The sequence below is a fragment of the Liolophura sinensis genome, chromosome 6 (assembly GCF_032854445.1).
Source record: "Liolophura sinensis isolate JHLJ2023 chromosome 6, CUHK_Ljap_v2, whole genome shotgun sequence".
NCBI lineage: Eukaryota > Metazoa > Mollusca > Polyplacophora > Chitonida > Chitonidae > Liolophura > Liolophura sinensis.
In genome coordinates, this window is record NC_088300.1 from 43,637,382 (window position 1) to 43,661,738 (window position 24,357).

The 24,357-nt window shown below is 38.5% G+C and overlaps 1 protein-coding gene across 1 annotated transcript in view; it reads right to left on the reverse strand.

Annotated features, from left to right (window-relative positions):
• Positions 1–24,357, reverse strand: part of LOC135466625 (lipoxygenase homology domain-containing protein 1-like) — a 46,458-nt gene that overhangs the window by 2,216 nt on the left and 19,885 nt on the right. The window contains exons 16-46 of the mRNA XM_064744215.1: positions 22,051–22,205; positions 21,563–21,720; positions 20,743–20,816; positions 19,741–19,934; positions 18,860–19,052; positions 18,249–18,409; positions 17,501–17,587; positions 16,400–16,808; positions 15,962–16,113; positions 15,627–15,760; positions 15,118–15,269; positions 13,975–14,079; positions 13,484–13,592; positions 12,992–13,176; positions 12,233–12,411; positions 11,796–11,912; positions 11,545–11,562; positions 10,257–10,419; positions 9,742–9,896; positions 9,213–9,422; positions 8,613–8,769; positions 8,006–8,211; positions 7,335–7,524; positions 4,957–5,117; positions 4,282–4,368; positions 3,632–3,767; positions 3,141–3,371; positions 2,393–2,575; positions 1,566–1,704; positions 1,237–1,404; positions 821–933 (exon numbers count right to left, since the gene is read on the reverse strand). Coding sequence (XP_064600285.1) covers positions 821–933; positions 1,237–1,404; positions 1,566–1,704; positions 2,393–2,575; positions 3,141–3,371; positions 3,632–3,767; positions 4,282–4,368; positions 4,957–5,117; positions 7,335–7,524; positions 8,006–8,211; positions 8,613–8,769; positions 9,213–9,422; positions 9,742–9,896; positions 10,257–10,419; positions 11,545–11,562; positions 11,796–11,912; positions 12,233–12,411; positions 12,992–13,176; positions 13,484–13,592; positions 13,975–14,079; positions 15,118–15,269; positions 15,627–15,760; positions 15,962–16,113; positions 16,400–16,808; positions 17,501–17,587; positions 18,249–18,409; positions 18,860–19,052; positions 19,741–19,934; positions 20,743–20,816; positions 21,563–21,720; positions 22,051–22,205 — 4,881 coding nt within the window. The remainder of the gene's footprint in view (positions 1–820; positions 934–1,236; positions 1,405–1,565; positions 1,705–2,392; positions 2,576–3,140; positions 3,372–3,631; positions 3,768–4,281; positions 4,369–4,956; positions 5,118–7,334; positions 7,525–8,005; positions 8,212–8,612; positions 8,770–9,212; positions 9,423–9,741; positions 9,897–10,256; positions 10,420–11,544; positions 11,563–11,795; positions 11,913–12,232; positions 12,412–12,991; positions 13,177–13,483; positions 13,593–13,974; positions 14,080–15,117; positions 15,270–15,626; positions 15,761–15,961; positions 16,114–16,399; positions 16,809–17,500; positions 17,588–18,248; positions 18,410–18,859; positions 19,053–19,740; positions 19,935–20,742; positions 20,817–21,562; positions 21,721–22,050; positions 22,206–24,357) is intronic.

The window sequence follows — 24,357 nt, forward strand, 5'->3', positions numbered from 1 at the left end:
TACAGAACAGGTACACCTTGAATACACCTCAGATACACTTCAAGTATACCTTAGACACACCTCAGTTCAGATATGCTACACTCCAATGGTACACCTCAGGAAGTATCTTAAGTATACCTCTAGTACACCTTATGAGAGTGAGCGAACGTGTTACTTCGTGAGATGTAGAATAAATGTAATGATCTTGTAGATCACTACATAATGTATGTAGTACATCTTATATTTTGGTGACCGTTAAATAACACATGTGTACCATACACTGTGAGGTGTATACCATATATACCATGATATAATTTTATTTATTTATTTATTTGATTGGTGTTTTACGCTGTACTCAAGAATATTTCACTTATACGACGGCGGCCAGCATTATGGTGGAAGGAAACCGGGCAGAGCACGGGTGAAACCCACGACCATCCGCAGGTTGCTGGCAGACCTTCCCACTTACGGCCGGAGAGGAAGCCAGCATGAGCTGGACTTGAACTCACATTGGTGAGGGGCTTCTGGGTCATTACGCTGCGCTAGCGCGCTAACCGACTGAGCCACGGAGGCCCCACCATGATATAAAGACTCCCACCTAACCTCAGGCACATCTACACTGTACTTCTGATCAACTCCATGTCCTATCTGTGTTTCAATAAATGGATTCCACGACCTATATTTGTGTATTCAGGCTAACTCAGCACCCACAGTGTAATCACTCAGAGGAATCCTTAATATTACTGAATACTTTTGTATGCTACACCCCAGCGATCCCTGACATCAGAAGGCTTAATCACATAAATTAGGACAAGTTTTCCAGGTTAGGACTGATGCTTACGTCTGACTAAGGCCACTTGACTCTCCTCCACAGACTTCACCTCCAACTCTTTGGCGTCTCGCCGTGAGATTCGATCGCTGATAGGAATCCAGTCCTTACACATGAACACATACCTGAAGGAGCAAACATGCGGCAGATATTTATATACAACATCATAGCCTCGAAAAAATCATTTTAGAAATAGAATTTCTTACATTAGTACTTTGATCATTTTAACCTAAGCATGTCAATTCAAAGAAAACTCAAAATGGCATGCTTACCACATCAGCCAGGTTAAATAATATAGCTGTAAGTAAATTTTCATCAGAAACCATTATTCCAAAGGAGACTTCCATTAAACTACAATGTTAAATCTGCAGCACGATCTCTGGTGTTACTTGCTCTGAAATTTGTGTATCAGAGATGAGCACACTTACTTGGCACCAGTTGATGTGTCAGTGATGGTCACTTGATGACAGTGCCACTGGGCCTCTCTGGCTCCTCTGTCACTCAGGGGTTTGTCTTCACGCTCCACAGCACCCACAATGCACTTCTCCAGTTTCCCAAGATTCCTGGTGGAGTACTTGAAGTAATCCGTCTGTCCTCTACAAGAGAAAACATTAAAAAGCCAAAAATTCAACCAAATACAGCATCATCGTTCATATATACCAAATTTAACAAACTCTACCTGATTTTAGCCACCATAAACCTGACCTGAATATAAATGAAACACCTCGACCAAAAGAATAATTGCATTAACTGTTACCTGCGGAGTATTTTGTTCTGAGCACTGTTCTCCAGGATGTATGGTTTGGAAGTGCGCACAGAGCCTTCCAGCAGAATCCAGCCATTGTGGATTGTCCCTCCTTCTTTCTTGTCTGTTGTGATTACCTCTATCTCATAAGCTGTATAAACAATGGAGAGTTTTAATAAATACGTATTGGTCTTACTCTGGACAATTAGCAAGTTACCATGATCATCAATAGCATGTACATACACATGAACTAATGGTTTGGGTACAGGTTCATACACTCTCTCTGTCTCTATGCTTTCTATCAAAAATACAAAAAGATTTGTAGACAAAATAACTTTGGCAGAGTCTAGTTACATGTAGCTCATCATAGGGTCACTATGAGTTTTTGGTGAAGTTTGAATCTACTCTTTTCAGAAAAAAGTAAGCGATGGCCTCAAAAGTGTCATTTTAAGGCCCTGTTATGCTTCTGAAAGCATATTTTTACAGGTGCCTGGTTTCCAACCCACCATACTGCTGGCCGTCGTCGTATAAGTGAAATATTCTTGAGTATTGTGTAAAACACCAATCAAATAAATAAGCAAATATTTTTACAGGTCAAACTTTTTACAATAAAAAACATCACTTTCATGCAGCCTTTGCTAAGGGTGTATGCTGCATGAGTGTGTGTGAATGTGACTTACTGACTCTCCCTGGCTGTATGCTGTGTAAATGAGTGTAAATAAGGCTTACTGACTCTCCCTCTTCCTGGAAGTATGCTGCATGAATGTGTTTGAATGTGACTTACTGACTCTCCCTCTCCCTGGTAGTATGCTGTGTGAATGTTTGTCAATGTGACTTACTGACTCTCTCCTTTTCCCTGGCTGGTGAGTCAGGACTGTTCTGGTTAGCACAGGTCAACTCCCTTACTATCTGTTTGTCATCTTCACGCGTTGATAACCATTTGTCACAGGGGAACATGAACTTCTTCTTGGTGTTTAGGTCTGTCACCTCGATGTAGGACAGGTGCCATGCAGCTCCCAAACCTGACAAATACACAAATATACCTACTTGTATCACTGAACTTCAAATGATTACAGGTTTACACTGTAGTATATCAATCCTCACAACATGATGACCCAAACCTCTTATAACTATGTCACAAAAGCTACTGAAATAAAAAAACAATACGTGTGTTACATTAGTCATCTAAAAGACACGTGATGACATCCAAAGAATAATATATATTTAAAAAAAAAATATCCATCAAAAGCTGCAAATAAAATAGTTTTTTTTTTTTTTGAAGTTTTCTAAGTCAGTTAAAAGGAATTATAGTATTGGACTCTAAAATGGTATGTTACAGACTCGAACTCCCCCATATGAAAATCCAAAATTTTCTGCAGTGACCTGTTATGACTCGCTGACTTAAATAATAAAACAAACTATTTTCGAAGAAAGCATCCTTAACAGATGTACAGACAACATTTGTAACCTCCATATTTTGCTAGATGCCATCGATAAAAGACAAATCCCAAGCATCAAAACAGCATTTCTTACTTTCATTCAAAATAGTGGGGAATAAAGACTTTCATGTTATCAGATAATGAGTACCTTTATTGTCATGCCAGACCCTGAGTTTACTGAGCTCTCCCACGCTCAGTATATCAGAGATGGTGAACTCATCCAGCTGATCATTGTCAAACGGACTTTTGTTTGTCTCAGAGCTCTTCAGGTGGAGATCTCCTGAGTTACCATTCTCCCCAAACAGGCTGATGAAGACGTTAGCATCCGTGCCGGCACCTCTGATAGCTGATGTCTTTACCTTCACCTTGTAGGAAGTCACTGAGCAGAGAAACACAGCAAAGGGCATGAGATACAATTTATTTATTGCAACTTAATTGTTCCAATTTATGCCCTCCCAGGAGTTAATTTTTAAGTTTACCTATGAAAATGAATTTACGTATACTATAATCTGAGAATATCTTTGGATATAAATATGTACACTATTAAACCATGGTCTCTACAAAAGGATTTATCTACAATACTGACTTCAAAGATTGCAGATATTAAGAGTTAGGAGTTTTTAAAAGTTCTCCACTCACTTCCTATAACTTGTTTCCCTTTGATGAAAGCTGGTAGGTCTCGCACAATTTTCCCATCTTCTGCTTTCTTGCGACTGAACCACTTGTTACATTTGAACACTGTCAAGTCCCCTGTTTCCATGTTACGGAAGTCCACCTGGTCAACAGTACAGGTGTCAAAGGTAAAGATGAGGCAAAGATCGTAACAGTGTGGGCCTATCTACCACAACAGAAACTTTGTGTACATCAATTATCAAGAATATCTACTAAATCAGCAAAATAACTTCAAAAAATTAATTCTGCTGATCTCAGTATCTGAACTTTAATCAAGTCATCCACAGGAGGTTGAATTTCGTTGGAGTTTTTTCTTAAGTTATTTTATTAAGTCAAGGGATCAGCCAGGTTAAGAAAATGGGAATGTTTGACATGGGGAATGCCATTTATGACAAGTTTTGCTCAAGACAGTGTGTTGAATTTCAATGTGAAATATTCTTTGAGTCTAGACACTGACTCATCATGTACAGATGCCACCATGTATGTTGTCTTGTTAACAAAGTGCATTTGACATTAACTGATACGATGTATGTATTAGAGAAAGGCAAAACATTGATGAACTTGATACAAACAGCTGTTAAGAGTTAAATGCTAGTCTGAAATAAGTGTCTATTTACCTTTTCCAGATACCAGTCTGGTCGGCTTCCCTTTCCATCATGGCCAATTCTCAGCTTCCTCAGTGGGGCTATGTCCTCCAGTTCCAACTGCATCAACAGGTAATCAAACAGGTAGTGATTAGCAAGGAAACTTTGTAAACATGAACAATATTTATATTAAGTTTTAAACTTTAAAATTTATGTGTACACCTTACAGCAAATTCAGACGGAGGCTATGCTTACTTACTTCAACATATATTAGTTTATATGATTTCTGTTTCACCCTTCATTGAACATATTATTTCACTTACATATATGATGTCAAATCTACTGGTAAAGTCAGACGCTATGCTTGAGGGTATATGTAGGAAGGGTGGATGCTTTTGGATGCATACACCGAAACACTTTACCCCGCATAAATGCTGATTCTGCACAGCTGTATTCACTTAGGGAATAGTGGCCTTGAGTGTACTGCTTTTGCTCGCTTCGCCATCAATAGCCAATCTTAGTTTCTGATAATATTTCCTTGAGTTTAAAATGTGACAAAAACCAAACAATGCATTTTAACTCAACACGTCAGTTTCTTGGAGGAATATGCATTTTCATGGTATCCTTTATACATTCTCTAACCTGGAAGTTATCAGCCATTCTAAACCTTCACACCACCAGACACAATACGTCTGATTAATTACTGACCTTGATGAGATCACTTCTTCCTCTCTCAAACCGATCTCCACTTTTATCAAGAGGGATGATGGATGAAGAGCCCTTTGTGCCAAACACAGTGAGTGTGATAGGGCAGTCTGTGCCAGCCTGGTCCACATCTCCAGTGTACACCGTCACCTCGTACTGTACCACTGAAACACAGAATCATAAGAACATCATTACACAGACTTGAATACAGTACATGTAGGTCCTTCCCCTTACAACTTCTGATGTACGCTGGCTGGAGACAGCTTGGAAGGCTACTACTTCATGATATTCCAATCACTTCACACATGGGTAACACATATTCACTTGAAACCTATGTACCTGAACCTTGGTTAAACCTATCAACTTACACACACCTATCTTGCTACATGCAGCTGCTGTTTGCATGTATTATTTAGTGATGAAACTATTTCTTCACATCATGATTAACTCCACTCACATAAGAACATGATACTAGTGTCACTTTCCATTATAAACATCCAGCTAATTCTACATGTGCCATGTCACACCCAACTCCTGTCAGGTCCTATTTGAGTGTGTGACTTACTGGGTCTGTAGAACATGGTACTAGTGCCATCCTCCACTGTGAACACCCAGCTAATTCTACATGTGCCATGTGACACCCAACTCCTGTCAGGTCCTATTTGAGTGTGTGACTTACTGGGTCTGTAGAACATGGTACTAGTGCCATCCTCCACTGTGAACACCCAGCTAATTCTACATGTGCCATGTCACACCAAACTCCTGTCAGGTCCTGTTTGAGTGTGTGACTTACTGGGTCTGTAGAACATGGTACTAGTGCCATCCTCCACTGTGAACACCCAGCTAATTCTACATGTGCCATGTGACACCCAACTCCTGTCAGGTCCTATTCGAGTGTGTGACTTACTGGGTCTGTAGAACATGGTACTAGTGCCATCCTCCACTGTGAACACCCAGCTAATTCTACATGTGCCATGTGACACCCAACTCCTGTCAGGTCCTATTTGAGCATGTGACTTACTGGGTCTGTAGAACATGGTACTAGTGCCATCCTCCACTGTGAACACCCAGCTAATTCTACATGTGCCATGTGACACACATAACTCCTGTCAGGTCCTATTTGAGTGTGTGACTTACTGGGTCTGTAGAACATGGTACTAGTGCCATCCTCCACTGTGAACACCCAGCTAATTCTACATGTGCCATGTGACACACATAACTCCTGTCAGGTCCTATTTGAGTGTGTGACTTACTGGGTCTGTAGAACATGGTACTAGTGCCATCCTCCACTGTGAACACCCAGCTAATTCTACATGTGCCATGTCACACCCAACTCCTGTCAGGTCCTATTTGAGTGTGTGACTTACTGGGTCTGTAGAACATGGTACTAGTGCCATCCTCCACTGTGAACACCCAGCTAATTCTACATGTGCCATGTGACACCCAACTCCTGTCAGGTCCTATTTGAGTGTATGACTTACTGGGTCTGTAGAACATGGTACTAGTGCCATCCTCCACTGTGAACACCCAGCTAATTCTACATGTGCCATGTCACACCAAACTCCTGTCAGGTCCTGTTTGAGTGTGTGACTTACTGGGTCTGTAGAACATGGTACTAGTGCCATCCTCCACTGTGAACACCCAGCTAATTCTACATGTGCCATGTGACACCCAACTCCTGTCAGGTCCTATTCGAGTGTGTGACTTACTGGGTCTGTAGAACATGGTACTAGTGCCATCCTCCACTGTGAACACCCAGCTAATTCTACATGTGCCATGTGACACCCAACTCCTGTCAGGTCCTATTTGAGCATGTGACTTACTGGGTCTGTAGAACATGGTACTAGTGCCATCCTCCACTGTGAACACCCAGCTAATTCTACATGTGCCATGTGACACACATAACTCCTGTCAGGTCCTATTTGAGTGTGTGACTTACTGGGTCTGTAGAACATGGTACTAGTGCCATCCTCCACTGTGAACACCCAGCTAATTCTACATGTGCCATGTGACACACATAACTCCTGTCAGGTCCTATTTGAGTGTGTGACTTACTGGGTCTGTAGAACATGGTACTAGTGCCATCCTCCACTGTGAACACCCAGCTAATTCTACATGTGCCATGTCACACCCAACTCCTGTCAGGTCCTATTTGAGTGTGTGAATTACTGGGTCTGTAGAACACAGTGCTAGTGCCATCCTCCACTATAACCACCCAGCCAATTCAAATCCATCATGTTACACCTGTCTGGTCCCATTTGAGTGTGTGACTTACTCGGTCTGTAGAACACAGTGCTAGTGCCATCCTACACTATAACCACCCATTCAATTCAAATCCATCGTGTTACACCTGTCTGGTCCCATTTGAGTGTGTGACTTACTGGGTCTGTAGGAGAACATGGTACTCGTGCCATCCTCCACAGTGAACACCCGGCTAGTTTTTCCATCTCCCTTGTCTCGGGCCAGCCACGTCTTACAGCTGAAGTGATAATGTTTGCCCTTTGTGGGGATGTCGACATCTACCTCCTTCACAAACCACCCACTCCCTGGGGTGACACCATCATGGCCCAACTAAAACAAAATACACCCAGATCCAAATGAGCAACAGTGTACATGCAGATATTTAACTAAAAGCAAAGCAAGCTCAGTAGTGACAGGTCTCCCAGCATTTTGTTATTATGATGCAATTACCATTCTCACTATTTGATAATGTCTGTATAAAGATTAAGGTGTAATGTCCAGGAAATCCAAGATGGCTGACAGCAGCCATACTGGATTATGTAGAGTGACCAAAAAATATCCCCAGGGTTTAGTCGCTACCCTCAACCCACTGTGAAACATGAACATGATTAGTTTGACTGGCTGTTAATAATATCTTTTTCGCAACATCAAATGACATGACAAACGAATGCATTGAACACAGAGAGCATTTCTATAATAAAAGAATATGAAACAAATATAGGTAAAAAAAACGCACAACATTATTTTCAGTTTGCAAGAAATCTATTGTTATCTGGGGCCCCTCACCAGCAGTTGGTGTCAATGTACCCACCTCTATCTGTCTGACTTCGTCCATTTCCAGGGCCTCCAGTGAGAAGGTTTCTACTGAACCAGGTTCAAAGGTCTCCTTCTGGGCCAGTTCTAAGAACAACTTCCCAGAGCACTTTTTCTTGGGCCCAAAGATCTTGATCCAAACATTACTATCTGTGCCATTATCAGCCCCACTTCCTGTGACCACTTTTACAGTGTAGGGAATTGCTGAAAATGTAAAATGTTGTAGAACAATTTATACATATAACTGCTCAAGGTATTTTTTTCTTACATATAAACTTTTTAGTTTATTAATACATGAGAAATTGTTATTCATATAACCTTGTCCAGTTAGCTTCATAACCATTTTGTAAACGTCACACATACAACAATAACCTTTCTGACTTAAGCAAAGAGTGTATTTTGCAAGTACGCACTCAGGTGAGGCTACACTGACACGAGTCAATATGGCACATGATGACAGATAGCGGCTCCACCTGGGCTCTAATTGTATTTTTAAACATCATCGATGCTGTAGAAGTGAAATGGAACAAAATGCATCAGACATGCACCATAGGTGTATAGGTCAGTTTACACGAGCATGTTGATATAAATCTAGATTGACTTACTAGGTCCTTCAGGCAGTTGCTCTAGGGAGAGCTGTTTCTTACTGAGTCGTGGACTTTTGCCAAATGTGTCACTTTTCAGGGAATCTAGACTGGAGATGGATCCAATCCTACCAGCTGACCGCAGTGTACCCTGACTGGACATCTCACCATCATAACCCTACACACAATAGTACAGGTACAGCAACCACAGATTAGACATCACCATCCCTAAATTGCATATATTATAAACATACAATATAATGTCATAAGATACATTTGTTTAATGTAATGCAAAACACATGTTTGAGTTTTAAATTACTAAAAACTTCCATTCTGCATATCAACCTTCGAGTTCCATAAAACTACGTATGTACATGTAATGTTCCTCATGCATTTTTAGGAATTTTATAAGAATTAACATAATACATGTGCCTGTTTTCATAAACCAAACAACCGAGCTGAAACACATTGGAAAGGCATTTTATCCAAGACAGATACATGTAATTACTCAATTCTATCCATTAATGTCATCATCTATTCTATTTTTGGCTGATAACTTCACGAATCTGTGTCTGGCTACACCTGCACAGCCGAGCTCCCACTGATTACAGAAAACAATACCTTAATATAGAAGCTCCTCTCAATCCTGCCATCGTCCTTGTTCTTGGCCAGCCACCTCTCACAGTGGAAGGTGGTCACATCGTTATCCATGGTGTCAACCACCTCTACTTTGTCCAGGTACCAGGAGGGGTTCAACATGGAGTTGTCATGGCGAATGTGGATTTTGTGGATATTACCCAAATCTACTGCATCCAGGGTGAATTTATCCACCTATAAGAAATGCAACATATATATATGTATAATTATTAGGAAATGAAGTGGATTACATCAGAATATTTTCTGGCATATCACAAAATGTTATAACTACACACGTATACATAAACATATATTAGTACATGTAACCAGGAAGACATATTTCTTGAGATGTCCTTCTTACAGGCATGTTTTCCAAATAACTGAATATTCTGGACAAAAAAAAAAAAAAAAAGAGATCACAATTTATACACATGTAGTGATAACTTTTACACAGATATTTTTACTGGCCTTGCTCCTTCAAATTTTGCCACAGTCCGGGCAGATTTCCCCTTACCTGTCCCCTTTCAAACTTGTCCCTGTGAGTCTCTGACTTGCTGAGTTTCCTCTCCCCTGTGTCACCTTTATCCCCATACACTGTCAGGAAAACATTGGCATCAGTGCCAGCCCCCTTCACATCACCAGTGTACACGTTCACCAGATACTTCTTGGCTGAAATAGATACATATATTCTCAGATAACATAACCTTACAGAAGAACATATAACAAATATACAAATAAATTTTTAACAACATTCTTCCAGCAGACCAACAACCTTTGACCACTTGGGTCAAACAATTCATTACAGCTTTGTCAGTTTGACATCATTAAGAACTAAACATATATAAAAACAGATAGTGAATTAACTGAAGCAATCCCTTCCTAAATTCCATTCAGATATATATATATATATATATATATATATATATATATATATATATATATATATATATATACACACACACACACACACACATATATATATATATATATATATATATATACCTTTAACCCCACTTTGGATTATCTCACCTATGAGAGAATCTTTCTTTCTCCGCTCTTTCATCTTCACCTGGCCATCTCTGCCCATCCTCTCCTCCAGGACTTTCTCGGGCACAAGTTCTCGTACAATAGCCCCATCTTCCTCATCTTTGGCCAGCCAGCGGTCACATGGGAAGGTGAAGGTCACTGAACCCTGGAGACAGATTCACAAATAGATACAGGATACTCACATTCGATTTGGATTTTTTTTTTACTCCAGAAAGAGGACAAAGGTAATTTCACAATGGAATGGTACTAAAATTTAAAAGTACATGTTCAAAGCATTGCTTGTATTTTACAGTTATATTTTCCATGTCTTCATCATATATGCACGTAAGATATTACATGTACATGTGCAATAAAAAATATGTGAAATTATACTTGAATTATTTTACTCAGAGAAAGACTTAAATTCTTGACCTAAAGAAAAACACACTACAATATTAAATGTGGTATACAACACACACAACAAAATGAAAAGTACTTAATATATACTATGAAGCTAGATGATGATACGTTCACAGATGAAGTTGCAATATCCATCATAAATGTGACCAATTTTGGTCCACATTAAAGATAAATGAAATAAATAATCAATAAATACATCATGGTTGAAACTATCCTATATAACTATTCAGAAAACTAAAACTGCAGACATCTAAACAATTGAACACTAATGCTCAGCTGTTAGCATCACAATTTTCTACCATTTTTTCCAAGTGGAATCATCTTGTCAAGAGTGAATTATTAACAATTTCTGTCAAGTCTCTGAAAAGGTCTGGCAGCAGCCTGCAGATGGTTGTGGGGCTCTGCCTGGTTTCCTCCCACCATGACGCTGGTCGCCGTCGTATAAGTGAAACATTCTTCAGTACAGTGTAAAACATTAAATTTGTCATATAAACCAACAGTTATTCAAATGTCCATCAGTAACAATATGTGCAAGATGTTTTGCTGAAAAGGTAAAATAAGGGCAGATCTAAATTAACTGCAATTTTTTGAAGCAGGGAATGAATGGAATCAGATGATTGGCTTAACACGTAAGAGGCACATAGGAACATGCAAAATTAAATTTTATAAAATGTAAAAATAAAAGGATGTCCTTCAAACTACAGCTGTTGTCAAGCATTGTGTCTTTGGCTAGTTCTGAATTAACGTGGTATGCAGGAAAAAGATAGACTGCAGGTCTGATTAACACCGTCCCCAAAATTTAGCTCTACTACCACAGAACAAGCAACACAACATTAAAACAAGTACTGTGCAACATCAAGAAACTACAAACCTGACTGGAACTTTTTCCCTGTTGCAAAGAAACCATTACACATGAGTAAAGTGTAAATTTTAGAGGTGATCAAAACACCACATAACATGGCAACAAGTCCTACTCAGGGAAGTGGAGAATCATGTAATTTAACTTCACTTCATCATTTGTGGAGGGCATGAAAATTACAACAGAATTAATGACAAATGTCAGAGAATGCAGTAAATTCTACCAATTTTCTTCCTTTACTTTGTGCATGACCTTGTACTGACCTTGCCAGTATCCAGCAGTTTCCTGATCTCCACCTTGCTGAGATGCCAGCCAGACCCAAAGCCCGAGGCATCATGGCCTATGCGGATCTTCTCTATGGAGTCTCCTACATCTTCTAGCTGTAAAGCAAACAGTCATACAACTACAGGTCACAGACAGTGATAAAAACCCTGACCTGATTTACGTATATGTAAGTATTCATACATATATGTACATTCTATGCTTGTAACATTAGTTCACCTCATCTGTGAAGAATTCAATGATCCAATGTTAAGTTATTTATTTTCTAAATGTAAACTTTACAATGAATCATGAACTATGTATCAATGTATTACAGACATACTAGTACAATGTATATCATCTTTTCCTATATAAATACAGTATCTTAATATCACACAGCATAGGATGGAATGAGCTCAATTAGGAAAGACAGCCAAACCTCGACAATGAATTTATCCACAGCTCCCTTCTTGAAACTCTCCTTTCTCTCTCGCTTACTGGCACATAGTGGTTTCTGCATGGTACACATATCTTTACCGTACAGTACAATGTAGACATCTGCATCAGTGGAGGCACCTGACCGGTCACTCGTATAGGTTGTCACCTCATAAGGTACACCTGTAAACATACCAGAGGTGTACCATACAGTCTTAGGTAAATAAAACAGCTCAGAGGTGATTAAGGCATAGTCTGCAGACAAATGTCTGTTAGTTCATTTACACAGCAACATATCACCTGTGTGGATCTGGAAGACTTGTGCAGGAAACAGAATTACATGCCACATATGGTTATACATACACCAAAAAGTAATTTTTGTAAATAACTTTAGTAAATAATTTAGAGTAGGATTTCAATTGAGTGTTCATTTTGAAAAACTGTATTTCACCTCAAGCAAGCTCATAAAAGTCTTAACATGATAATGTTAATGTCTAACACTGAAGTTTTTCACAAAAAACTCTGAAGTGGCCCTATAACGTGAATAAATCATTCAGAATCCAGCAAAATGTCAAATAAAAAATGCTAAACTTCAGGTGAAACACAGTTTCATGTTTGACACTCATGAAAAGAAAACAAAAATCACACACACCCCAGCTGATACTCTCAATTTTGGGACGAGTAAGACAAATGGTTTTATCTGAACTTTGTCAACTGCCAGTGGGATTTGTTTATAAGGAAAATTAACATATTAAACATTTACATTTGTCATAAACCTCTGTGGCCAGCTCTTGAGGGAAAAGCTCTCTCTCAATCAGACCATCATCCTCTTTCTTTGAGAGCCAGCGTGAGCATGGGAATGTCCAGGCTTTCCCCAGGGACGGGGCGTCAATCACCACTTTGTCCAGGTACCAGGCTGCCCCTCCCCCTGCATTGTCATGACCAATTCTGAAATCAGCAAAGCCAAATCTCATACCTATTTGTACAGAACCATACCATGAATAATTTATCACAAGACAATCACAGACTACTTGATCATGACCATGGAGCACCATAGCATCAGCATATTAATGATCTCTAAAGTATGACCTGCTGGTATATTCTGGTATATTCCACATCTCTCTAATATCGGTGAACTAGCCAGTACTGTTAGATGTGATCCAAATGAAATATTAAGGTACTGTGTGTAAAATATTGCTCCAAACTTTTTTTTTAGTTTGCAGACAAGTTTTTACAATGTTGCGCTGAGTCTGACCTGATTTTCTTGAGGTCTCCAATGTCTACTGCCTCAAGTATAAATTCATCTGTCTGGCCAGATTCAAACTTGTTTTTGTTTGTCAGGGAAGACTTCAGGAACATTTGACCTGTAGAACATAAAAACATCTGTATGTCAATGGCAATGCATGTCTCTTTGAAGTAAGGTAATGTTCTGAACTATGTTATTCCTAATTAAGTAGATTAGAGTAGATTTTAAGTAGATTAGAAAAGAAATAAATACAGAAATAAAATATATAAAAGGATCATATCCTTGATATTATATCACATCTAATAATATGAGTTGTCTCCCTTGTTTCTCAACTATCCAGGCCACTTTCACAAAACTTGTATCTCACATTTCGTGTAATTTTTCGTAAACAACTTTATCCAGAGGTTAAAACACCCTAAGGTGACGTGATTTAAGAGCAAAGCCACATAAAGACCTATAAAGTTTTGTGAAAGTGGACTAAGGCTTCTACCTACATGTACCTGTGTTGTCTTCTTCCCCATATAAAATGACATAAACATTAGCATCTGTGCCTGCTCCCCACTTCTTTCCAGTTGTCACCTTGGCATGATACGTGGTCATAGCAGCTGCAAGAAGAATAACAGGAGGTTCAAACAACATTTTATCAGTTTACCTAAAAAAACACATGATATGATGCAAGCCTGTGAAGAGGTTTTTAACTGAAGTAATTTTAAGACATGTTGGCTGATTGTTCTTGTGAAACATTTTCTGGGGGGAGGGGGGAGGTGGGGGAGGGGTCTGCGAATCCAAAAACATCAGAATCAACTTTATTTACTTATATTGATTGAGGTGGTATATCTTACACCAGAATATTTCACTTATACAATGGCAGTCAAATTTAGTGATTGAGGAAACCAGAGTGACTGAAATGAAACACTTGACTCTGGCAAGCAACTGAACAACTTTCCCACATTTGAAGTTTGGATACATATCACATACATATAGACAAAATGACAGACAAACTGATCTCTAACTGAACCTAAAGTAACACCACATAAGCAATCCTCTTATTGTGGTCCACTGCTTTAATATTGCCACCACTGTCCTCAAGACAACTCCAAGAAATTCTCTGTGAACCTTTAGTTCATGTATTCTAGCGGTTCAAAAACCACTGGGTCAAGTGAAGCGAATCTCGTTTACAAACGTATTTTTTTTTTTTAATTTTGCCAGGTCAATGTTTCACCTACATTATCCTCTCTGTGTATGTTATAACCTGCACTGTAATTCAGTCAAGCATTCTCGAGAATTTGGTGTTTATGAGATTAGTGTCATTGTAAAAGCTGGAATATTCCATCCGGATTTGGATGCTATCTTCAGTAAGAGACTATATATATATATATATATATATATATATATATATATATATATATATATATATATATATATTTGTACTTATTTGTATTTTTTTGTATATTCTTGTTAGATGTAATGTATTATTGGTCTATTTTGTTCAAATATATGCATTGAACTTCTTCAAGCATCTTCATGTTTCTTTGTTTGATCTTGTGTAAGGGCTATCGCTGTTCTGAGAGATAAACAAGCCTACTGTTTCTCATCTTTATTCTCTGATAGTGGCAAGACCTTAGCCCAGCATCAAACTCTACCTTTAGTTTCCAATGCTATCTCATCTCTGATAGCAGTAGTGTCTTTGCCTGCTAGTTTCTGTCGCAGTGTGTCATCCACAGGGACCAGCTCTCTGGCTATCTGACCATCGTCCTCGTCTACAGCCAGCCAGCGCTGACATGGGAAGAAATAACTGAAACAATAGACAGTTAATATTACAGAAATAACAGTCATTCTGTGTTACAGTGCAGATAAATGTACTGACATACAGCACCTCACAATTCAACACAATGCATCCATGTTAAGGATATCAATATCAACACACACAAAAAATCATTCGTTAATCTGCAAGACACGTGAATACAGATACGCAAAGATACCGTCAAATTTCAATTCAGAACTTCACTTATGACTTTAATACAATACACTTACAAATTGAATGGCTGTATCAAACTCAATGCAACTCAGATATTATCAATGAGCGTAGCTAGTACTTCTGTTCCCGTCAGAAGTTTGTAGCGAAGATTCAGTCTAAGCTGTGTGCACCCACCTTTTCTTGCGCTTAGTGTCCTCCACTTCTACTCTGTCCAAGAACCAGGCTGCACCTCCCCCTTTGTTGTCATGACGAATTTTCACTTTTGTTAGTCTATGCAAGTCAATTGCTTTGATTGTAAAAATGTCCTCCTGTAAGATATATAGCACTATATAACAATATGTATCAAAATTTCTGCCAAACAAGACAATTACATGGATAAACAATGAATGTGCAAAAACGAAGTACATTGCAGGTGTAAGAAAGTCCTATTTGTAAATGGTCTTAAATTCTTGAGTATAACTAATTCCTATCATTAACACTTTCTGGAAAAAATTAATTTTCAGCCCTACCTGCTTTCTCTCAAATTTGTTGATCTTGTTAGACTCCTTGAGCTGTCTCTCTCCAGTGTCTCCTTTCTTCCCAAACAAATTCACAAAGATGTTGGCATCCGTCCCTGCTCCCCACTTGTCTCCAGTGTACACCTTCACCGTGTACTCGTTCTCTGTGAAAATAAAGTGGTTAACAATTTAAACAGTGAATGCATCTCACTTCAGAACAACAAAAGACTTCTTTTTCTACACTATATCCTTGTAAGGGAAACAAGAAAGCAAGTTGAAGCAAAATAAGCACACATGGAGATGTAAGCTTTTAAAATGTTTGTGAAGATGAACATGTTCTGCAATGCCACACCCTAGTAACGTACCTGTATAAAAACAATGTGTAAAAATAAACAGGGTGTTATTTTTTGGTTGAGTAGTGAGAAAAATAGAATGAAATAAGACAGTCACCTTCTAGGGTTCCCTTCAACGGTCTTCCATGTTTGTCTGTGGGTATGAGTTCCCTCACTATTAAGCCGTCACCCTCATTACGGGCAAACCAGTTATCCACAAAAAACCAGTAGTCCTCCGTTCCTTCTTCTACATCCTCTTCTGCGACTGTCCTCAGGTGAAGGTGACGTTTGGCTGAGAGGCTACGGCGACCACTGTCAGAGTCCAGCTCATCGCGCGACTGACGAGGAGACCGTCGGCGCCCTCTACCGGGTGTGGACATGGACGTGCTGTCAGAATCCTCATCACTGTAGTCCCCTGTCTCCAGGATAGACTTACGCCTCTGCTCAGGAGTTAAGGACTTCTTTCTCACCTCACCTGGTTTTCTCTTGCCTTTATCCACCTTTGCTTTTGGTCTTTGGATCAAAAACTGAAACCAGACATTGGAATTGCAAATATTCCAGCTATATGCCTAATGTAATGGCTTTTGATGGCCGAAAAACTATTAAAAAAATACATGTAACAATATATTTACATTTATTACATACTACTACTAAGTAATTACAGATATGAGAATGTGGCATTCAATATCAGACTTCACTCTAACATTTTAATTGAGTAAGTGATTGGGGTTTAACGTCATGCTCAACAATTTTTCAGTCATATGAAGACGAAGGAATCCTTAGGGTGCATGTATGTGTAATGTGCCTCCTTGTTGCAGGACTGATTTCCATCGTTCTTTTATCTAGTGCTGCTTCACTGAGACGACTTACCAAAGGCGAGTAAGCCACCCCACCCGAGCCATTATACTGATACCAGTCAACCAGTGTTTGCACTATCCCCTTCATGCTGAACGCCAAGCCAGGAAGTTACAACTTCCTCTTTTAAAGTCTTAGATGTGACTCGACCCAGGATTGATCCTGGATCTACAGCTCCTGAAGCAGACGCTCCAACAACTGTGCTATCTGGGCCGGTAAACATTTAAATTGTACTATTACTGTGATGGTGAAAGAAAAGTCTTGTGTTCCAGCAATATAACTGTCTTCCCATCTACCAATGAAATGTATGATTTTACACCATAAATCATTTGATGAATACTCAATATGTATGTACACTACCAACCTTTTCCAGGTACCAGCCTGCCAAAAGGCCTTTCCCATCATGACCGATTCTCACTTTCTGCAGGGTGCCAATATCAGCTGCTTCAATCTGAAACATTCATAGTTAAACAATGACCTGATGTTGTCCATATACTAGCGCATACATGTACATGTTGTTACATAAAAATATCAATTATACTCATATTAACACAACATTAATACCAGTTTATGAGAATCGAATGAAATATGTCATGTTCACTTCAAAATACATCTCTTCCTGCTGCGAATGGAAAATGATTTAAACAATATTTTAGTTTCATTAGCTTCTTACTATTCTCTTATATCAAATATTTCAAGAAGGTGACGTTTCTTCAATGTGTTTCAGACACTGAAAAGGACCATATTTTTTATGGGAATAATTGTGCTTTCACCACAAAAACAAAACCAAAGCTACAAGTAAGTGTAATACCAACCTTCTCTTTTTGCACTTAAAAAACCTTTGGTTATGAAAGACATATTTACTTGTACAATTTATCAGGAAAAATATTGTATTCCAGTTTGTAAGTTTTAAGTTTGTGGCCAGATATTCAGGACCTAGCTTTCCAACATGCTTTATGTGCCCATCACTACCATTACTGTAAGTAGCCACTACTATTACTGTAAGTAGCCACTACTGTTACTGTAAGAAGCACATTGTCATGGTACATGTACATATAATTACATCTATGCACATGTAATGTTAAGTGTACTTTGTGGGTGTGTACAAGTACCTTGAACTTATCCATGTTGCCCTTCTCAAAGTTGTCAGTCCTGTTCTTCAGTTTGAGCTCCTCTGTCTTGCCCTTGTCACCATACATCTGGATGAAGACGTTGGCATCTGTGCCGGCCCCTTTCTGCTCTCCTGTCCATACTGTCACCTCATATGGAATGTCTGTAATGAAAAGCATATATGTGAGAGGCGTCCACTTGTTTGGTAACTTGGATCATGGGCCCAGTAGTTCGAAAGTGTACTAGCAGGTAAGCCTGGTATTAGTTTTATACCAGAATACTGGAAATTAAGCTCGGTATTAAACAAAGTTCGATTAGTTTCATCTGAGGACAAGACTGATATTAAGTCTACCGTATGAATTAACTTATAAAACACTTTTGAACAAACCGGCCCTTTGGTGTGTGCTATAGTGATGGAAATTTAAATTTAGAATGATACATTTATGTCAGTTGTGAACTGTACACATCATAGAACATTCTGCACAGTCAAATATTGAATATTATTTTTTTTCTACAACATAAAATTGTATGTAGAGCTGCAAAATTTATCCTCCACACTTAATCCTTCTGAATAGATTTACGTTAATTTACTCTCCTCCCCAGAGTGACTTACTTTTGTCCCTCTCTTCCACAGATGAGGGGTCAAGCTCCAGCTCTATCTGGCCATCCTCCTCATCCTTAGACAGCCACCGGTGACAGGCAAACAGGTAGTGCTCCCCGCGGGATGGCACGTCAATAGTCACCTCATCCAGGAACCAGCCTGCTCCAGGGCTCACACCATCATGCCCAATCTTTATCTTCTTAATCTGGTATAAACAAATAACAACAAATCACTCAGAACAAGTCACAACTGAAAACTGTACGAGCAGTCTTGAAATAACCTGAGCAGTTTTGAGGTGTACCATGGGAAACTGTTTGCCATTATAAAGTGCAAAGTACATACTTTCCTAATGTGCCAGGCGAGATGCACACATCAGTGTAAAACTAGGATACAACTTCTACCTTTCTCCCTAACACCACAACAGCAACAGACTGGTTTTTATTTTAATCTGAATATTTGTATTTCACCCAAAGTCTACCATTTTTGAAGTCACACATTATGTCTGATTTTGATTTATTCATCAACTTTATACGCCTAGTCCAGAGTTTTCTCCCAAGTTATTCATTTCTTATCAGAAAAAGCCTTGGGATAACAAGTATCATGTTAAGGGCTTTATATGCTTCTGACAGTGCGTTTTTACATACCCAATATTAGGTGAAATGCAACAATTACAATCACTGCTGATATCTGAAGACAATGTGTCACTGTGGATACCATGTGTTATGATCTTCATCTCATGTAAGGAAATACTAATATGTCTGTGATTTATGGGTAAATTGGCTTGGTTCAACAGTAAACCAACATTACATACATGTTTGTCCATTCAACCACAGGACACATCTGCAAGAGCCATCAGGGTTGTTTTATGACCAATGCAGTTTGCCCCCACTCACCCTGCCTATGTCTGTAGCCTCCAGTTTGAACATGTCCCTGCGACCTCTCTCAAACTTGTTTGATGTATTTTCTGAAGACCTCAGCTTCAGGGTCCCTGTGTCACCATCAGTGCCAAAGATTTTAATGAAGACGTTCGCATCTGTCGAAGCTCCTCTCACATTCCCAGTCTTCACACTCACATGGTATGATGTGGCTGTAACATTGCACAGATACTCGCATTTACATTTATTTATTTATTTAGAAGAGAAGAAGAGCATGAGCTGGACTAGAACTCAATTTATTTATTTATTTGATCGATGTTTTACGCCTTACTCAAGAATATTTCTCTTATATGACGGTGGCCAGCATTATGGTGGGGGAAAACTGGGCAGAGCCCAGGTGAAACCCATGACCATCTGCAGGTTGCTGACAGACCTTCCCACATAGTGCCAGAGAGGAACCCAGCATGAGCTGGACTTGAACTCACAGCGATCGCATTGGTGAGAGGCTCCTGGGTCATTACTCCACGCTAGCGCACTAACCAACTGAGCTATGAATACCCTGACTAGAACTCAACGTCATCACAATGGTGCCAGGCTTCTGGGTCATTGTACTGCCCTAACACCCAGGCAACAGAGCCCACATACACCTTCACAGCTAGAAATCAAAGGGACAGGGTGCAAAGGTACATTTCTCAAAAAAGGGGACATGGTGGCAACTTTCACCACCCATCAATTAACATTATGCCTGACAAAACAAGGGCAGAGTACAGATTTTAGGTGCAGGGTACAGCTCATTTCTAAAAGCCTAGCTTAGGATTAATTTACTTTTAAACATTAAACTTAAATCTGTGCACATTTATTAAACCAAACAAATAAGCATGGAAGCAGTTTACATTCCCCATACTTTCTATATTCCACAATAAAACATTGCCGATGTGGCATCATTCACTCATTATCTCTCATTACCTCACCTTACTTTGTAAGAAAGAGTTAAAAATTAATAAAACACTAAATACATACTGCTCAACATCTGACTGCCACCTGCAGTTATCTCCCTTACAATGGCACCATCATCTTCATCTATGGACAACCATCTAAAAAGCATGGGACAAACAAAGCTTGTGATATCTTTATTTACTTAAAACATTAGATTAAACAATCAATCTTCAAAGAGATTGCAATAAGCCTTTTTGATAAGTAAAGAGGTAAAATGAGACATTTGTTTTATATTGGTCATGTGGCATTACATGTACATACGCCGAACTACTGGAAGGTGATTACTCAGCTTCATGTGATGGAAGCTATGAGCACATATAGCGTTCTCTGAACTGATAACCTTAGCTAGTAGCTGTACTTCATTTAATGCCATTCTAAAGAAAAGTACAACAATGTATATAGCTCATATAACTATGGCATAATAATTTCAAAGCCTTAGTTATATGAGCTAAACTATTGTGAAATAAGACACTGTCCAATCACACGTTTTTGTTTCTTCTGGCACTTTTGTGTCAATGCCTAAATCTGCAAGATTTTGAGCACAAGATTGGTCGTTTTGTTATCTCTATCAAGACAATTTTGATCCCAGATTCTGGTAAGCAGTCTGCTAACTTGAATGCTATAGTATGATCAGCAGTAGTTTTTACTTTTGTGTTCAAAGTGTTAATACCACGAAAACCCATGATGCAATGTTGTATGTATAGACAAACTTGAATGCTGAATGCTGGTAATTTGGCCACAGGAATACCTTTATCCCTATTCTAGTGCCTTCCACAAGAATACATATCATATAACACAGGCTTATAAACTGAACTATTCACTCAGGATTATATTCTGCACTAACCTGTTGCACTCAAATACTGTGTCATATTTGGTGGAACCATCCTGTTTAATGACGACCTTGTCCAAAAACCAGCCATCACCAGCCCTCTTTCCATCATGTCCTATCTTGATCTTCCTTAACTTCTTCAAGGTCACAGCCTCAATGTCAAAAGTGTCCACCTGAAAATGCAATCAAAAGATGATATAAAAAGTTTTACCATATAAAATTGGTATTTAATGTCCATCTGTACATGTATGTGGTGTTTGAAGAGAAAAAAAAACCATCATAAAGGCAAGTCAAGTAAGTTTTTTTAATAAATAAATTTCATTTATTTGATAAAAACATCATCATAACAGATATATGAATTAGAAAGACTTGTATGCACATTTAATTTAGACATCTAGTGTCAATGTGTTTCAACAGATAAAACTTATAATAAGTACTGTTACGTTATTTTAATCAATTGCCCGTATTGCTGAGACTGTCTTTATGCTGTCTTCATAACTTACACTGCCTTTCTCAAACTTGTTCCTGTTACTCTTGGATTGCCTCAGATGTCTGTCCCCAGTGTCACCCAGGTCACCAAAGATGGTCAAGAAGACATTGGCATCTGTTCCGGCTCCAGTCTTCTTTCCAGTGTGAACCTCCACACTGTAGTGGACAACTGCCGTCAAAACAGCAAAACATGTATGTGATCCGATGTGTATTAAATTGGGATCTAAGCCAGTTAAGGCATATATGGGTCAAATTCCAGTATGTCACGCATTCATGTCCTTCAGTTTTGATATCTCTTTCATTTTGATTTTTTCAGATCTGGACTATTTTTTTTACCTTGATTAACAAGCTAATACATTTATAAGACTAAATACATATTTTCACCTTGGAATATCACTGTAAGAATTATGTTTTTATGCCTCGAAAGTCACTCATGTATGTCAAAATAGCATGTCCCAGAGCATACTGTGAAAAATTTGTGCACTGATATAATTCCGATTATGCTCATTTCATTATAAAAAAATTTGCTTCTGGAACTGAACTATATGAAATATATGAAACTAATAAAATCTGCTTTCTGTTCCTAAAATTTGGTGTCCCTAAATTTTTGGTTATTTCCGTCATGGATGGCAGATCTACCTTGTTACAGTTTGGACAAGGCATGTGACTTACCATGTGGCTCACAAAAGTTGACAGCACCTCTATATTTTTGAAACGAACTGGAAAGTTAAAGTTCTCCATGTTTTGTCATAAGAATTTCTACTTCTCTACCCATACCTAGGTTATTTTCACATTTCTTTTCATCTACGAATGCCAAAAGGCAAGTAATTATTAAATGCTGATTTCAAAATTTTAACTGCTAAGTGACAAAATAGTTTGAGACCTATAGTACGACGTAACAGTACTGTCTGCTAGGCAATCAACCAGACTCCTGTCACATGTTTGCGTGACCTAGATGACAATTCCCGTTACGGAGATGACAAATACTGTTACCTAATGGCTCGTCTCTTAAAACAGACCGACACTAAGACATATGTATATACAAAACTGTATCCTGAATTCATACTAAACATAAAATTTTCGGAAAAAATTGACCAGCTAAAATCTTATTGAATTATAACTTTCAATTAGAATACCGGTAGCCCAAATAATTACCTTCCACAAAATATCAACCTCTCCTTTGAGCATGTTACCGTTCCAAAGTGGCAATATTTAAGTGCCTGATGTTTTATGTTGATTGTTAACTTTTTTCAAAATTTAAAGTCATTTTAACACTAAAGACAGTACAGGTACAAGTCTGATACTTAGTGAAAAGCAACAATTTGCACTTCATTTGATAAACATAGAAAAATTTGGTTTCATTTTGATTTTCATTGAAATGGGTCTTTGCCAAAAATTTTCGGTATACCTCTTTAAACTAGATATGTCTTAATTGAATCTTAAAAAAAGCTCTTGAAGAAAGTTTGGCTTCCGAAAGAAAACAAATTAAAAACCTGGGTTTAAATGGGGTCTGGTTATTGTGTAGAAAAGTACGAGATTATAAGGTATTAGCCACACGAATGAGTGTCAACAGATCTAACGATGCACTGATGTACCAACCAGTACTGAGCCACACTGACTAATGGTGTTAAACCGTAGGTTCAACGGATCTCTGACTATCGGCTGCAAAACAGTAGATTTTAAATGATGCCATTGTTAGATTTTTAGTACCTACATTCATGGTGTGAAGAAGAATGTGCTTTAAAAGAAAAAGAACACATTTATACAAACTATACCTTAAGTGAAAGAGGTATACAAACTGTGTGGAATTCTATATTTTTTAGATTTTTTAAAGTTGTTGTAAGAGAGAAAAATGGTTTTAAACATCGGTATTTTCTACAAAATCCACCGATTAGAGGTACATTGATACCCCCGTCACATTAGAGGGCCACATTATACCTACATGCGTGGCTACTGTCTACCAAACTGTGTCTGGAGTGTCACGTCCTGAAGAGTTACTGGGCAAAGCTAAGCACGATGACGTATGTACTCTGTTCAAATGGTAGTGTAAAGGATGCTTCTAAGCTTTCGATGTTTAACTATTAAATACTCAAATAATAAGCCCTGCAGACAGAAATTTAGATATTTTATTGAACTTTAAATGTAGCTCCTTCATTTAAGCTTTAGATTGTATAAATGTGTTCTTTTCTTTTAACATAAGGGATGAAATGAATTGCCTTCTATTGCACACCTATAATACTGAACCTAATTTCTGTAAATCAGAGCAGTGCAGTGGTGTGAGCTGGGCAATGTTTGTCTCTCAAAGAAAGAAATTCTCACAT